We start from the raw sequence: 17,981 nt of genomic DNA, 5'->3' as shown, positions 1-17,981 counted from the left end.
CTCCTGAAAATATTTGACAGCACTGCTGGCAGAAGAAAAAATACTAGGAATCATCAGGTTCTGGGGTTTCCTCCTCTGGCCCTATGAAGGCTTATAACTGTTTGTGTTTTGACTGACTGGAGGTTATCTCCATCTGCTCACAGATAGTGAGGCTCCTTTCAGCGCCCCGACGCGGGCAGCCGAAGCTCTGTGTGTGGGCGGGACTTACTGGGAGAGAGAGAGAGAGAGAGAGCGAGAGAGAGAGATAGAGAGAGAACCCATCCAAAGCATTCTTCAACCGATAAGGCTTTATCTGTCACCATTATGTGCCGTCACCCGCTAAAGAGGAGAAGGCGGCAGCGATGCTCGAGTAGCGCGGTGAGTGGATTTCTTCCTTGTGCGGTGTGAGGAGCGGTTTTGTTGGGGGTTTAGAGGAAGATAAAGCCACGTTGTGCACGGCCGGTCCGCCCTTTATGCAGAGGAGCACCCCACGTCCTGTGCTGAATTCAAATAAAGTGTGCAGGAGCATTGGTATAGTGTGGGAATATTCGGGATATGTTATTAAACGTTGGGGTGGGAAATCATTTTATGATGGCTTTCTCGGAAGCAGTAAACACTTTATTTTATACATAGATTTTGTTGTGTATGCATTCAACCTGTGTCCTTTTTTAAACGGAATTAGAATTAAGCATATAAAGCGTGGGTTGTTTTCCTAATTGGATTGGAAGTTGGCTAATCACGTCCACTATAAGCACCTTTCAAGGATAAACGGATTTTTTTAAACGATCCTATCAACTTCAAAGTGTTGATGATTTTGTCCCTGCTCAACTATGGAGGCATTTGCATTTGGTGCAATGTTCCAAATTACGCACAGGTGTTTGCACAATAAATACGGTTTCAGGAATTACACTAATTGAATTAAGCGGCACCATTTACCTTAATGTGCCGTGTGCGTGTCCTCTTATTAGGGATGCTGTGGAGTGAAAGCACCGTGGGAGGAAGGCTCAGAGTGAACCGGCAGGTGGTGGAACACGAATGGCTTCTCCGGCGCTGCTTCCCACGGATGAGCGAGGCAAACCGCCTCATCCTGCCGACGTCCTTGAACGGATTTCCAGCAGTGCGCCGCACGTCCGCGCGACCAGCGGATCAACAGGAGGCGCGTCCCCGAGGGAGGGCGCCTGTAACACGGCCCGCGGCTGCCATGGCCGGTGTCATTCAGCACCAAGGACGGCGCTGCGCAGGGGAGGCGCAGAGGTTAAACTCGCTCACCTCTGCGAGGACAAAGTGCGGATTTGTGGCGACGGGGAATTAGAGACATCATTCGGCTATGTTGACGAGAATGTTAACCGACGAGTGGGCAGCCCGGACACTAGTTGTAAAAGTACTCACAGACCCGTGCACAACGGCGAGCCTTGCTCTGAGACTTTGCCGGAGCTTTCCTTCATGTCCGAGGACGATCTGTCCTTCGGGGAGGGCCCCGGGTCTTCCACAGACTACGGCTTTATCAGTGCAGTCACGTTCTTGGTGACCGGGATCTCCTTGGTTATCATCTCCTACGCCGTGCCACGGGACGTGGAGGTGGACCGTGACAGCGTGTCGGCGAGGGAGATGGAGAGGCTGGAGATGGAGAGTGCCCGGATAGGTGCCCACCTGGACCGGTGCGTCATAGCGGGACTTTGCCTCCTCACGCTGGGTGGCGTGGTGCTCTCCACGCTGCTGATGATCTCCATGTGGAAGGGGGAGATGTACCGGAGGAAGGTCGTCGCTTACACCAAGCGTTCGGCTAAACTGTACGGCTCCATCAGCCTGAAAACGAGATCCAGTCCCAGCCACTCCTCTGCGCACTTCTCACTGGAGGAGGAAATTGAGGAGACTTAAAATGCTCTGTGTATAAACATTTTGTGTATAACAGGAATTAATGCCATTCACTACTTTTCCCTGAAAACTATACATTCAGAGTGTATTATACTATAGAAATAGATCATTATATATCCACGTGGCATACAGGAAGGACAAGAAGGGCACTCAAGTGCAAAATGAGGGAATGCTGAAAAATCTGGCTAAAATTATTTAAAATGTCATGAAAGGGATCACAAAGAACGTCAATAGCTTTGTGTCACAGACGCTGGATCATTTTTTGTTTTTTAATACCCAGGATGCAATCTTTGAGAGCTTCCATTTATTATTTAGGCTATTCATATTTAATGTGAATGCCTTGGACAGACACATTTCAGGAAGCTGGGGGAGTGTGTGTCCGCGGGGCAGGAGAGTGGGAGTAAGCAATGTAATGCGGCCCCTGTCCAGTGTGATGGGGGAGAATTGGCTCAGTGGTCCACATGGTAATATCCAGTGACAGTCACTCTGGTGCAGTGCCAACCCAGTCTCCAAAAAAAGCGTGAAATGGCTACGTTGGTCCACCGTGATAAACGTAGTCATGTTACGTTTTCCCCCAAAATAACGTTACTATGTTACGTTTCTTTTGGCCCATTCATTTACATTGCTTTGCAAATAGGTCACGTGACTATCAAGTTTCCCGGTAGCGAAAAGAAAAACATGGCGGACGGTCAGCATAATCTCCGTGAAAAACACAATATTTTAAGAAAGCATCAGCATTTGTATGCATTTCGATGGCATTTCTAGCGAGAAGTATGCGTTATTCTTTCATAATCTTCTATCAGAGACTGTAGAAGACCTTCCGTTTATTCGTTTCTGCGAAGATTTGAGTGTCCCTTTGGCAAAGCGTGGCTACGCAACGCCTTTAACGGCGCATTATTAAAAAAACACTTCCAGTGGGGGCGTTACCGTAAAGAAGCGTTCAGCCTTAAAGCCACTAATCGCCAAACAAAACAAACTCAAAGCACTCGAATCACATTATGACTTTTTAAACATAAATTCCGTTATTTTTATGAGTTTTCAATGAAAGAATGCATCATTTCCGGGGGTAGGCATGCCCGGGACATCCCGAATTATGGGCAATTTTGATTTGTCCAGCTTTTTGACAGCTCCAGTCCCGACTTCCAATCACAGCCTCCTAAATCAATGACGCGCCTAAAACTCTCGGATCGAACATTACGTCTTGTTTACATGGGAAAGGGGGGCGGGGCTTCGCCCTCAGAGCGGAGCGTCATTTCTCGCTCCACACGTCTCCTCTTTTTACTGGCCAGGAAAACGGGCGATCTATCCCACGTGGGTCTGGCTCCATTCCATTGGCTCTGACGAATCCATAGAGAGGCGGGACTTATAATTTGCCCGGCAAACGGAGAGATTTGAGCTGCATTGCTTCCACTGTGCGTGAAGTGGCCGTGAGGCCTCCACTAAAGTCTCTCTCTATTTGTTCTGCTTTACTCAATAAAAGTAAAACCTTTACAGATATACTGTCCACACACTAGGCTAACATAATGGAGACTTCCAGGCTTCGTCCTTTATGTTTTATGGGGATAAAGCCCCTGTAAGTAGTTTTTTCCCAAGCAAATCTGAGTTTCTTCTTTTTTTGTGTGTCCCATACAAATATCAAAATATATATACTGATTTTCACATCCAAACACACTCACTTATGTTCCCTTTTATCATGACAACAAGAAATTTCAAGATATACCTTTTGCTTTCATAAATCATACAGTTTTAGTGTGTAAATGCCCAGCAGTGTACGGTCCGAGGGCCCCTATCGGGCCACTTGTTAGATGGGTTTGATGGGTTACCGACTAAAATATATGCCCCCACCCCCTAACTTGATTTAGGTCTGTTGCCTCAGGGTAACTTGTAAATATAATAAGTCAAACAAGCAATGTAAGCATTAAGAAAGTAGTGCATTTTGAGCACATTAACCACAAATGGATTCAAACATAAATTCAAAAATATTAAACAAAGAAATGAAATGACCAACACTGTATGTACAAAATCCACATACAAAACATGTAAACTTAAAGGGCTTGTTTGTGTCAAATTTTATGGCATACACATTCAACTGGCCTACAATAACCTGAAGAATGTCTTAAAATACTGAAGGGGGGGACATGATATCATTAGAAATGTTATGCCAGAGGGAGCACAGAATGTATTGTGGGGTGTTCAACAAGGAGGATTTTCAACCTCTACTATGTCTCCATCCTCATCTTGATCGACAGACTCACTGTCACTATCATCAGACATGCGTTATCCTAGTTTTAGTGTGTAAATGCAATTTCCAGCATGAGACCTAAAAAACGCCTACAGGAATAAAAGGGTTAAACCAGATACAACTTGCTTGTTTGACTTATTTGACTTATTATATTTACAAGTTTCCCTGAGGCAGTTAGGGGGTGGGGGCATAAATTTTAGTCAGTAACCCATCCAACCCATCTTAAAACTCAGTCGAAGGAGTCTAACGCCGGAGTCACAGGGTGCAACAAAACTCTGTAGTGAAAAAAGTGAAGGCCGAGGCATGCTGGGTGAGGTGCGATCCCGGCCCTTTTGGGACAGTGTTGTGCCTGAACGCGTTCATAAACTTGTTGATATTTTGGGCGAACGTGAACTCAACGTACTGTATTAATGCCCGATGAACGTCACTGTTCTCGTTCATTCTGGTGTCTATGAACGGCGCGTTCGTTCAGCTTAACATCGTTCAATGGGGTACCAGATTTCTATAGAAAACACACCATAAACGCGCATTAATAAGTGTAGCAAAGAGGCGGCGTATAATAATTTTAAAGAGTTTATGAAGTTACTGACAAGGTCGGTGAGGATGGGAGGAATCTGACCTTTCTTTGCAAACATTTGCACCTTAATGATTACTGTCCTGTTTTTCTTTTAATAATTCCTTATTTAAAAAAGACCATTTAAGCAGCATGTGTTTGAGAATGTAGTGTAGGGGTAAACTCTGCAACTGCTGCTAGTGTGGAGTGAATAGACAGCAACATAGCATCAAAGAATCATTAGGGAAATGCTGTCCCCTCAATGCTAATGTAAACCCTGGTTGGATAAGGATTCAAATTGGATAAGAAGATTAAATCTGATGCATAGCTTCAGTGTTAAAACTGATAAAATAATTGCTGTCTGTGGTTCTGGGCTGTGGCAATAATTTAAAAAAAAAATAGCTCGCAGCAACGTATGGAAAAAAAGAACTGAACTAGTTCATTTTTTGGAACCGTGAACTTAGTTCAAATATTTTGAATTATGAACTGAACTAGTTCCTTTTTAAAATTTGTAAACTAAACTTTGAACTAGTTAATGTAGAAAGTAAACTTTCCCAACACTGGCTATAGGACCCCGGAAGATGATGAACTATGCCTGGGAAGGGCGAAGCCATGCCGGTACGAGCATGATGTGCAAATTAGTCGTCAGATCAAAGTATAGTAGTGATAGACTAATCGAACCATCTAACAAGTGGCCCGATAGGGGCCCCCGGACCGTACACTGCTGGGCATTTACACACTGTATGATTTATGAAAGCAAAAGGTATATCTTGAAATTTCTTGTTGTCATGATAAAAGGGAACATAAGTGAGTGTGTTTGGATGTGAAAATCAGTATATATATTTTGATATTTGTATGGGACACACAAAAAAAGAAGAAACTCAGATTTGCTTGGGAAAAAACTACTTACAGGGGCTTTATCCCCATAAAACATAAAGGACGAAGCCTGGAAGTCTCCATTATGTTAGCCTAGTGTGTGGACAGTATATCTGTAAAGGTTTTACTTTTATTGAGTAAAGCAGAACAAATAGAGAGAGACTTTAGTGGAGGCCTCACGGCCACTTCACGCACAGTGGAAGCAATGCAGCTCAAATCTCTCCGTTTGCCGGGCAAATTATAAGTCCCGCCTCTCTATGGATTCGTCAGAGCCAATGGAATGGAGCCAGACCCACGTGGGATAGATCGCCCGTTTTCCTGGCCAGTAAAAAGAGGAGACGTGTGGAGCGAGAAATGACGCTCCGCTCTGAGGGCGAAGCCCCGCCCCCCTTTCCCATGTAAACAAGACGTAATGTTCGATCCGAGAGTTTTAGGCGCGTCATTGATTTAGGAGGCTGTGATTGGAAGTCGGGACTGGAGCTGTCAAAAAGCTGGACAAATCAAAATTGCCCATAATTCGGGATGTCCCGGGCATGCCTACCCCCGGAAATGATGCATTCTTTCATTGAAAACTCATAAAAATAACGGAATTTATGTTTAAAAAGTCATAATGTGATTCGAGTGCTTTGAGTTTGTTTTGTTTGGCGATTAGTGGCTTTAAGGCTGAACGCTTCTTTACGGTAACGCCCCCACTGGAAGTGTTTTTTTAATAATGCGCCGTTAAAGGCGTTGCGTAGCCACGCTTTGCCAAAGGGACACTCAAATCTTCGCAGAAACGAATAAACGGAAGGTCTTCTACAGTCTCTGATAGAAGATTATGAAAGAATAACGCATACTTCTCGCTAGAAATGCCATCGAAATGCATACAAATGCTGATGCTTTCTTAAAATATTGTGTTTTTCACGGAGATTATGCTGACCGTCCGCCATGTTTTTCTTTTCGCTACCGGGAAACTTGATAGTCACGTGACCTATTTGCAAAGCAATGTAAATGAATGGGCCAAAAGAAACGTAACATAGTAACGTTATTTTGGGGGAAAACGTAACATGACTACGTTTATCACGGTGGACCAACGTAGCCATTTCACGCTTTTTTTGGAGACTGGGTTGGCAGTGCTGAGGTAAGCCAGTACTGCCCGGCTTTGTGCACCCGAGACCAAGTTCCACGTCGGGTTTGATCTTAGTGAGAAATTTGACTGCATTCGCCAGCGCTGACACACACTGTTTGCCATTCTCAGCACCATCGTGATCCAATTTCCGCTCCTCCTCCCTTCCTTCCTTCGCCCCTCAGGAGAATTTTCTCTCTCCTGCAGTTTTTCAGCGCCCTCCTCTCATTGACCTGTGAACACATTCATATGTACACCAAATGCGTGTGGTAAGGGCCCTGAACAACCACAGCCAAGTGCCTGAAACATTTTTAAGGTTGATGAACTTTCCCTTAACTTTCCTCATCCTGTCATTCTCTCTGCACGAGGACGGACTTAAGAAGGCCTAATCGCACATGAAAGAGTTGCCCTACATCCAAAACCATAAGCTGTCTCTACTTATAAGAGCTAATAGCAGATTCAGAGGGAGGAATTGTTCCCTTTTTTAATTGGAGATATTTTATGTTATCATGGAGATCTGCTGACTAAAATATTGCTGAAGATGCAAAAAAAGGTAAAGAGGTTTTTTTGCATGGAGACTTGCTAAAGATGTCCAGGCAAGTCAGAAAGCAACTTTATTTTCCGATTTAGTTTCTGTCTTGGAGAAGTCCACCTTCTCTTTCGTGCTGGAGGTTGTGACATTATTGCTGTCTGAGGAGGCCTGCACAACAGAATAAAGAAAGCAATTCTCTTCAAGAAACTGTGTGTGTGTGTGTGTGTGTGTGCGTGCGTGCTGGGCTCATGAATCATGCATAAAACACTAGAATTCATGAATATTCTCAGAGATTCAGCTACACTGCCCAACAATGAATTCCGAAACATACGTGCTAATGATGATTCTGCCGAGTCACTGCTGTATACCGTTGTTTCTCGGGGTTGTGCGACCTGTGAAATCTCAAGGCCTGCATTCAAAATGACATGAGTCAGCCTCTACTGTTGAGACCTGGCAGATTCCTCTATGTTCAACAGCTCAGAGCCATGCTGTTTATTGGGGCTTTACATTCATTTGGGCTGCCTGCATGCTGTGACAGCTTACATGCAATCTAAGTGTTAGTCTGCGCAGCAACACACTAATGAACTGATGAACTGACAAGGTATTCAGCAAGAATTCATCATAAAAATGAAGAAACCCGTGTTGAACTAATGCAAGTTTGTGATGCTGCAACCTTCCATCCTCTGAGTCTGTGCCCACAGGCCTGCAAGTGCGTGTGCATCCCCCAAAAAACGCCCTTACGTCCTGAAATGGCAATAAAAAGCCAAATGAACCGATTTCCAGGAATGGTAATAAAAGTTAATGATGCATATGAGGAAATGTTGTCCCGTTCTCTCTGCAGAAGCTGTAAATCCACAACCAGCATGCAGATGTTAAAGTGATATTTCATTTAGCGAGCTCGCCTGGTGTCGCTGGCCGCAGAAACGAGGTGCTGCGCCCAAGCGCTGGACACTCATTTCTCACCGCTTCCTTTTTTTCTTTCCCTCTCGCCGTTACTTTCACGTCAAATTAAACTTGCTCGACACTTATAAGGCAGCCAACAGCAATGCTGCTATCTATATTATAGTATTGAGCAATTCACTCAAACTGCAGCAATGCTCTTTGGCCACATTGCAGAGGCAGTGCATCGGTGCTTTCCATGCGGTGCCAGGGTTATGGTCAGAGGTGCATCATGTGTCCCTCCTGTAGCACACAGAGGATCACGAAAGCCTGAGGGGAGACTTCAAACAGACTCATCTGCAGCATGTAAAGCACAACATATACCACCTACTCCCTGGCTTTTTCTCTGTCCTCCTCCGTGGTTGGCACTAGGCTTCACAGCCAGAACCAATCTTCCCCTCACACAGCCAACTAAATGTGTTTGAGGGATTTAGTGAGGGATTTGCGCAAAGCGACAGCATTTTACAGGCCAAGCTCAAGTGTGTTTCCAGAGGTCTCATGCAAAAAGCTCTTCATCCAAGAGCGGTGTACAGCTAAACCGCCCTTATTGATATTTGGTTGGCTCCTCTATAAGTCAGCCCCTCCAGGTAAGACTGGGGAGCAGATTAACTGCTGCCATCAGCTAATTTCCCTTGGGGTGTTATTACACTCCACCACCTCGTCAATGCTAATGCTGTCAGTGTGAGCAAGTATGTGAGTTTTCCTCAGGTTTTGTCAGCTGACCCTAACATGCATTTTCAAATTTTCTGTGGTAATATTAATTATTGCACCATGGGAAGAATATAGAATCTGTAGAAAAGGCAGACAAGCTGAGCAAGAGGAAACAACATGACATCGAGATATGGAGAAGGAGTAAAAGCCATCGTTTTAAGAGATTAAAGCAGAAGTCCCATAAATTTTCCCCATTGGACAATACTGTGGTGACTCATTGTTTAAGCACTAGTCGGATACGCATGAAAGTGTCCCGCCTAATTAACAGCATAAAAAAGGAAGAGCTGGGTTTAAAAAATGTATGATTTTGAGTTTAAATTCCGTATCCTGTCGCCTAAAGTGGTAAAAAGCTGAAGGTTATGGTCGGGACAAATAGGACAATACAATCAGCATCTTAAATAAACTGACTTCAATCTATTTTAGCTATGGTGTGTGCATGTATTTAGCACCTTGGTAGGTACCATGGATAGATAAGGAATTTTCAAAAAGGATGTTCATTGTGCTCATTAGATAAACCTAATGGATAGATGCAGTGTTCACTGGTCCAGTATTTGTGCAAGGCTAAGCTGCGGCCTTTTACTTAGCATACGGACACGAGAGAAGCATCAATCTTATCATCTAACTCTCTGTTTACATAATCCTTTAATTATGTGCAGTGTTCATGCAATTTCGTGGTGTGTGCACTCAGGCTTTTAGGCTAAAAGTAGAAAGACCTGCCTCTCTTTTGTCATGCCTTCCAGATAGACTCATCTCCGCGGTGACCTTGCCCTCCATCTATCAGTGGAGAGTGAGGCCAAAAAAAAGAAAGACTTCCACTTCAATTGATTGCTTTGGAGGGGGAGACTAAAGCTAAAGTCCTCGGGGATATGACTTCATTCTTGGTTGCTCCCCCCACTGCCATGCTCAGAGAGGATATTTTTATTTTAGTCAATGTGCATATTGGATTTTTGGGAAGCTCATCGTATCGTAAATGTAGTCCTTAAAGCATTACGTTTAGCCTGCACTTAGCCCGGCTCTTTTACATTTGGCCTGCAAGAACATCCTGGTTTCCTTTTACCATGACATTTAAGATGTAAGTGTGTGTGTGTTTTTCTCGGCTCCGATTTTCATTAGATACTTGCTCCTTACTATTAGTGCGTTGCCCTTCCTCTTGTCTCGTGCCACGCTACTTGGAAACCCCATCAATCAAGCAATTTCCTATTCTGCGTGGTACGGTTAAAACGAAACTCCTATTCTTTAAAAGAAATGACCACAACCGCCGCTCTGTGTCGAACAGATTCACGTCCCTGGTCGGCACTGAAACTGTCCTCAGAATCCTTTCGTCGCTCGCCGTTCGACCTCCCTGATGCCGGCGCTCAGGCCTGCCATAGCCGGACACGGGAACGTCTGCGGGATCATTTCCTGTGTTGTACTTGGCATCTCCGAGACGGATAAACTATTTTGGCTGCTATGGTTGTTGAGAGAGAGGAAATGAGGTGATCGGTTGGAGCCATCTCAAAGTGAAACCACTCAACCACCGCGGTAAGGCAATACAGGTTACATCTCCCTCCGTCTCGCTCAGCTTCTCTGATCAGTACATTTTAAAACGAGCTGTTTGCGATGGCAGACGCTGTGGCCCTGCCGGTGCTGTGGTTGCACGGTGGCTGCTCTCACAATAACATTACCATCATATTTTCAGTTTAGCCAGTTTTATTGCACAAACAAATCACAAGCTCGGTTCACCTCTTGATCACCTCGCTGTTTAGTCCCTTCTGTTGTAAATCACACAGACTTGCTGGGCTCCATTGATTTAATTTGTATTAAATTGCTAATGCAGTTATCCGTCATGCATGGTCTCCTGTGGAGCGAGTTTCCCCCATTATGCCTATGCATTTACCTCTAATTACAGTAAATAATGATTGCTTGCTAGTTCGCTGCAGAAAATACTGTAAGTGGGCTGGTGTGGCCTTTCAAAAGACATCAGCGAGGCAAGAAGAAACTTGATCATCTCATACTACAAACATCTGAACAGCAGAACCTAATGGTGAGAGATTGACATAGTTTGACACATTTATACCTAAATAGAAAATGTCTTTTCTACAGGTTTATGAGTTTAACCTCAACTGAGCTGAAGGAAGGTTGGGATTCAGCAAGGCCTGCCGCTCTGGGAAGCTGTACTCAGGCACAGCGGCGCTGAGTTGGGATGTTTGCAGTGCTGCCTCCACAAACAATTTCATGTGTACGAACATTTGTACAAGACCAATTTCCTACTGTGAGCTGCTCTCCTGTGTGATCAGATGAACAGTGGGATTAACTAGAACGTGATTTCAAATAAGTGGGTTTTGCCAACCACTCAGGGTTGCTCAGTTTGAAAGGGCTGTGAGCATTTTCTGCCAATTTTCTGCAGAATACAATTGCTTCAGCATTATTTCCTGCATGGCCAACGAGCTGTAGTTCGCATTTGCAACAGCTGAGGCTAAACAGAAGGCCATTATCTTCACTAGAATGCGGTTAGTGATGTAGGTTATGATTAAAAGTTAAGGGATCAACAAAAGTCATTTGAAAACCCCATTTTAAACCATAAATGAACAAAAACGCCAGAACATACAGTCGATGTGGTATTTAACTGGAAAGGGAAGACTGGAAACGGCTGGTGGCGTCTTAGGAAAGTTCTGGGATGAAGTCATTAAGACCTAGAAGTCTGTACCAAGTGGCAACCCGTCGATGAAATGCATACAAATCCCTAAAAAAACCCAAATGCATAAGCCCTCTGTGTTGGAGTATGTAAGTATGCTTCTTCCTCGGGGGACCATGGATGTCTGTACAGAACCTCTGTGCCATCCATTATGCAGTTGTTGATATCAGTTTGGAGCAAAATGGTCAATCCACTGCCGCACCAAGCGTGGCCAAAACCAGCAATCAGCTGAACTTTTTAAGTTTGAAAAGAACCCTATTGGCTCGTTGGTGACTTTTGATCATGAATATCATAAAGCAATGATAAAAAATACTATTGCCATTGTAATTTAATTTATTCTTTCACACGATTTCTTTGCCATTCAGGTTTGACATTTATCCAACTCGCATCCACTGGTGTTTAACTCAACCAATGAGATTATTTCTAATCCTAAAAAAAATCTACTTTGTAACTGCATGTCCAACCTGCTTGTGTCTGCGCTCTACGATAGAGGATCGCCTCTGGATGTAACCAGCGGCGGTGTTGAGACCATGGGGCGGACCAAAAGCAGGTGCTGCAGAGCTGACTGCATGGGCTGCATTTCCGTTGCCTTCAGTGTTGTGTTACCAGCCAACACTGCACTGCTGAGAGATGATATTGGCTGGTGGAGACACCAAACCGGATGTGGAGATGTGAGGATGTTGGCAGGGTGAAAACACACAGGACACACTCACACACTGTCACGCATGCACGCACGGGAGTAGTCAGACACATGCAAGTGCAGTTGCATGGATGCATTGTTGACGCACGGTTCAATTTCATAATGTGAAAATATACCAGTAAGCTTTTCATGTAAATGTCCTGCATTCAAATCATTTTTTTCTATCATCCACCATTATAAGAAAATAAAGACGGGGTTGTACAATACAATTGGCCGTCCCATAACTGCATTAATAATGGTATTATTAAAAAACATAGATAACACAGTAAAAAAAACATTAAAAAAAAATAACACAAAAAGTAAAGCACTAAAAACAGTAACGGTAACAATAAGAATTGTCATTTTGTGAAGTTAAAAGCAAGAAAAACCTAAAAAATCAGCGATGTTTTTTTGTTTTGTTATTTTGTTTCTCTGTAACTGGCAGATCTACCTCAGACTTAAGTACTAACATTCAAATCCCAAAACACTCAAACTTCTAAGTGGAAGCCTTGGAAGAGGAGCAATGTGAGCTCTTTATTTGTTTTACCAGCAGCGTTCTGTGTGGGCTGTAACTGGTTTAAACGTTATGTTTGCATAGGATGGGATTTATTGCTTGTTTGGGATGGAGGATTGATGTTGTGTGGCAGGTAAGTCAGAATGGAGCGCAGTGTTCATAAACATGAACAGGAAAAAAGTGGCAGACCACAACAACAAAAACATAAGAAGAAGACCTGAGACTTGAATCTATCACGAGTACTGAAACTATGGCGTCTCAATGAGTGCACAGAGAAACGGTCTACTGTGGAGTAAGTAGATGGAGGCCACATGTGCAGACTGGGCAGTCGAGGCCAATGAACTCTAATCACCACAAACAGAGACAGACAGGGAAAGTAAGAAATACAGGGGAAGGCAGAGAAAACAGCTTGAGACGTTGTGGAACCCCTCTGTGGAGAACGTGGGAACCTCGTTCGACCTGTATGGACCAGAAGTGGTGCTCGTGAGAAATGATGAAGACAGTTAAGTTCCAAAGAACCCCCATTGTGCTGTTATGGTATGATGAGGAATGCAATCTTCAACGTGAAATTATTGTATCTGTGCCTCGTAGTCCACCGAGCGATACAGATCCATAGACAGTGATAATAATCACAAACATAGTCGTTTTTTGTTTGCATCTCCACTGTTTTATGCAATTTCTAATTGCCAAAGACCACCTGAAGATGGCAGCATTAGACCTCACAATGCGGCGTGCCGCCCAAATTCAAAACACGGCACTTACTGCCCTGTCACTGTGGAGAGAGGGATGCTATGAGCAAACAGGCGGCATCAAATCCACGTATCCCAGCGATGAGCTCTGTCAATCGCTGGGGTTCCCGAAACAAGGTAAAGCACATGGTTGAGTAAACAAAGAAAGTCAAAGTTTCAAGCAAGCCTCACTTGTCAATTTATTCACTCCCATGCAATCAGTTGGCATGCCCATGAGTACATGCATAAATGCAGGCACACAACCTCCTCTGGAGGTTTCCTCTTAGAAACCTTCGTTCCCCACTGTGGTATTGTGCAACATCTGGCTTGGAGTGTGTATTGATCTTGGTCAGGACAAGGGGGGCGTATGTGTGTGTGATTTGGGGTTGTAGTGTGAGTTAAGTACACAGGTCGTTTTGGAGGACCTCTTGTCCGTCCCATCGAGCATTTACCGTCAAGTGGTGCTGTAACGTTGGAGGAGCACAAGTGGTGGTCCCCGGAGGAGATCAACCAGCCAGAGACTGAATAATTCATCTTGGCCTCCTCAAAGAACCAGGAGTCTGGGATGATGGGGGGAGTTATGAAACACTCCTCCTCCTCCACAGACCTTTTACTTTCTCCATGCCTTTCTCTTCTTACCTGACCTTACGTTTTTTCCACCATTGTGCCCTGGCACCTAAAGTGTTATGAAACTGATATACAGATGATGATGCCCTGTATCTGATGTCTTAACGCAATAATATCTCACCAGCCTGATATCATCCCTCCCCACCCCTTCCTTCGATGCTCTGCCGTGAAGGGGGCTCTTTGCGGGAAACTCTGGCATACGATCGTATCTCCTCACATCTCAAGTTTCTCTGGTGGCACAGCCCAGCAGATGCGAGGCAATGCATTCTCATCATCTGAACCCTCCAATTTGCTTCCCATCTCATCTTCGTCCATCTCACCTTCCTCCTTGTTCTGGAAATCTTCTCTTCTCTCCTCTCCCTCCCTCACGTGTTTCCTCTCCCCTCTTGTATTTTCAGCTAACTCATGCTCCACGTTGCCGCGATGAAGAGAAAAAACAGGTGGGAATATTGACAGCAAGGAATTGGAATCGTGCAGTACAGGTATTTACTTGGCGTGAACGATATCCCTGTAGTGAATAAATCTGTCAGACGGGGAGGACGTCTTTGGGTTGCGTCTGTACTGTTGGTAATTTAGAGTCATGCCATTATGAAGCTTTCCTCCTTGGCTAATTGCGGCTTCATGCCATTCTTTCCCTTGACAATGCAAAACATGAGGGTTGGCTCAGAAACAGCTGTTAGGCTTCTTTAGCAGAAAATAAAATACCTCACTGTCTGTTTCATGTTGAATACCTCCATACAGTTATTTGAATCCATAAATGGAAAAAAGGCATTAATGGAAAGCAATTCTGACTGTGTTCATCAACGTAAATGTGCTGTCTATTGCTAATTAGCATAATTCTGAGAAAGTTACTTGAAACATTAAATTAAATATTTATTATTTACTGAAAATATTCATTGGAGGGCACATTATTAAATAATCAACAGCAGAATAACTTGTAACCTTACTTTTTATTTCACTATTCTGTTAAACCCCCAAACTTGATATATATGCTAATTGTAGCCGACCCCTCTTCCCACGGACAAAAACCCCTTCTATGCGTTAGGAGGCTGAGGGCCATCAGGACCAAGACCCCCACTGACTGACATCCCACTGTTCAAAAACAACAGGTCAGATTTAGCAAAGCAAAAGCAAAATTTGGAGAGTTGGCGGGAAATGCCTCCTCTAATTCTGTAGGAATCTGAGAGATGTGGGCGTTTTGCTAATTGTTCATCCAACGAGCTCATTCATTCCTGGGGGCTCAACCCCCCGTTGTAGTCCTTTTTCTAATGTCCAAAGAGCAGTTTGGTTCAAACATAGCCGCCTTTTTTCAAAATCCATGTAAACTTCAACCTTAGAAGAAAGTCGGCCATCACTCCGTCTGTGGACAGAAAAAAGTTTCTTTCTTTTATCACTTTGACAGACTGTGGATGATGTAACAAAGTCGCTGGAGTCAACAATGCACTGAAGCTAATGGGAAAGTCTAAATTCAGTGGCTCAACATAATGCCGATGCATTACGTCACCCCTTGTGCGCTACTCATTTCTTGCAGTGTAATTGAAGCAACCATGATGTCATCTAAACACAGGACTTCCATCGAGGAGTTGTCCAGTTGCTGTCGTACACGACCGGGCCGGCCCCATCACCATAACTCTAATAAATGGACTGCATATGGCGAGCTCAGCGCGTACTTGGCCCTTTGCTGAGGAGATTGGCAGGTGTTTGATATTCACTGAAGGCTACCCCCCCGCCACACCCCATGTTCCCTGTCACTCAGCCCCCCTGAAAAAGCCCTGTCCGAGTCTGAATAATAGACTGCCATTCTTGGATCCCGTTGGCACAACCGATGAGTCATCTCAGACTGACAGTGACGGAGGTCAATCCCCCCTCACCCATCCGCTCATGAGATTGATGACCGATCGGCCTGTTTATTGACACAAACAAAACGACTCCCCTTTGCTTATTCCAGGGCTCTCTCTCCCTCTTCCCCCCTGTGTCACTGTCACTGTGTCACTCTGAACTCTTCTCTCTGTGCCGTGGTGGCCAAGGTTAGAGAGGCGCAATGAAAAAGGGCGGAGAGTCGGAAAAGAGAAAGAGGGGAGGGGGGGGGGGGGGTCTAAACAAATTCCCGTCCTGCCAGGACGTCCTCCTGCCAAGGTTTGTCCCAGGCTGGGAGAGTTGGAGAGAGGCGGGGCCACTGGCGCGAGGTGGAGGGGGGGTTCGATGGGGAATGACGTGATCCCCTTCATCCCGGCCAATAAAACAGAGTGGCCAGCGAGATCCAGATCCGTACGTGCCTTCAAATTCAATAAGGTAGTGCTTTAATGTTTTCTTTTAATCAACCAAATTGCATTACACACTGACTCCTCTGCAGGGGGGGGGGTAGTTGGAGCTGTAGGTGTGGGGGAAGCTGGGACCCACCCATTCCTGATATCAATTGGATTTTTGGAAACAAGCAATTATGTTGCATGTATGTTGAAAAAGTCCAACTGTACAGACCCACTTTTCTGGTTACCCTTCACATAGAGGAAGTTTGAGTTCAGGGTGAAATTGGGCAAAGACAAGGTGTACAGACGGACTACGTCATTCTGGCTTTTTGAGCATTGGCCGCTTTAGAGACAGAGCACTCTCCCTCCTGGACGCTGGTGTCTGTTATCATGAGCAATGCCCTCGCTTGTGCCTCCCTCCTCTTTTCTCCGGCAAGTTCCAACTGACTGACCTCAGCCCCGCCCAACGCGATTCACCCTTCAGTGAAGGTACTGTGCATCATAAATGCTCTTTCAAACACTTTGTCATCAACGTTGGAGGGAAGAAGTCAGCACCCGGGCCGCACGGAGAGGGAGGCTAGGCCCGCGTCACGCTCTGTAGTAACCACCAGTTGCCCGGATCAGCTTGCTGCCCCAGTTCACTAGAGTTACTGGGGGTTTTATTCTGATTGGGATTTTACAGTTGGTTGTTTCCTCCCACCTTGAATCAGGCAGATCTGTCGCGGCGCAAAGGGATTACAGCCTGCTGCCGCTGCCGGCCGTTCGTCCGTGGACAGACGGAACTTCACAGAGCAGTAATCCACAGAAGAAGAAGGGTGGCTTTGCTGCTCAGCTGCCTCAGCCGTAACTTTAGAGCCAGCTGACATTCACCATAATGATCAGTCGGACGGGCCGAGCGTTTACACACGAGAAAGGTTTCCCGGACAGAATTAGACCACAGTCCTCTCGTGGGCTAAAAATGAAGCACAATACACAATACCATAGTGTAGTCCCTGTATCCATCTAATGGTAAACTGTGAGTGGAGTGACTGGAAGAAAAACCTCAGTCTCAGCTGTGATATTACGGCGGTTTATCCGCAAAGCTCGGAAAGATGACCACAGTTACAATCTGCTGCACAGTGTATAGTCTAGGAAACAAGCTGCATTTTGGTTTCAACAATTCATTCTGGTATGAGTCATTTACCGTATGCTATTAGACAGAGGGGTTACCCAAGTTTTCCAATGTTCAAACAACACAGTGATTGCGAGAATGTACAGTAATTCATCTCAGCAACTATGGAGGAACAATAAGAACGTTTGATCCTGGCCCTGCGATACAAGTATCCGTCCTCAATACGCCCCCCAAATACGGGTGAATTAACTATACATGGTTGCGGGTTACTCATTGGCTTTAGGGTTTGGGTGGCCAATGGATGAGTTCTGATGAGGCAGAATTCCCGGCCAATTAGCAAGCAGGAATGAGAGGAATTTGAAGCGCTAACAATTTTAAAGTTGAGTATCAAGCCGCCCCATCCCATATGGGATTGATTTGAAAGAATGGGAAAATCTCCATGATTTCTAAGTTGAGAGACAACCGAACTTGGTAGCATGCAGAGATCTGTAAGTTAAAATACTCACCAAGCGCTAGCTTGATGTTTCATTTTCGTTTCTGAAGTTCTGCAAATAATAAATGATTTCATGTGAATTTCTTTTGATGGTTCT

The 17,981-nt window shown here is 44.8% G+C and overlaps 1 protein-coding gene across 1 annotated transcript; it reads left to right on the top strand.

Annotated features, from left to right (window-relative positions):
• Positions 1 to 250: 250 nt before the first annotated feature.
• Positions 251 to 2,344, top strand: LOC119196941 (transmembrane protein 74). Its single transcript, XM_037452749.2, has 2 exons — positions 251 to 357; positions 948 to 2,344. Exon 2 carries the CDS (start codon positions 1,015 to 1,017, stop codon positions 1,855 to 1,857), a length of 843 nt encoding a protein of 280 aa, XP_037308646.1. The 5' UTR covers positions 251 to 357; positions 948 to 1,014; the 3' UTR covers positions 1,858 to 2,344.
• The last annotated feature ends 15,637 nt before the right edge of the window (positions 2,345 to 17,981 follow it).

This window comes from Pungitius pungitius, chromosome 11 (assembly GCF_949316345.1).
Source record: "Pungitius pungitius chromosome 11, fPunPun2.1, whole genome shotgun sequence".
NCBI classification, from domain to species: Eukaryota; Metazoa; Chordata; class Actinopteri; order Perciformes; family Gasterosteidae; genus Pungitius; species Pungitius pungitius.
This window is presented reverse-complemented; position numbering and strand designations above follow the sequence as displayed.

Excerpts from the sequence above, each read along its gene's own strand:
- LOC119196941 (XM_037452749.2), top strand. The coding sequence starts at position 1,015 with ATGGCTTCTCCGGCGCTGCTTCCCACGGATGAGCGAGGCAAACCGCCT.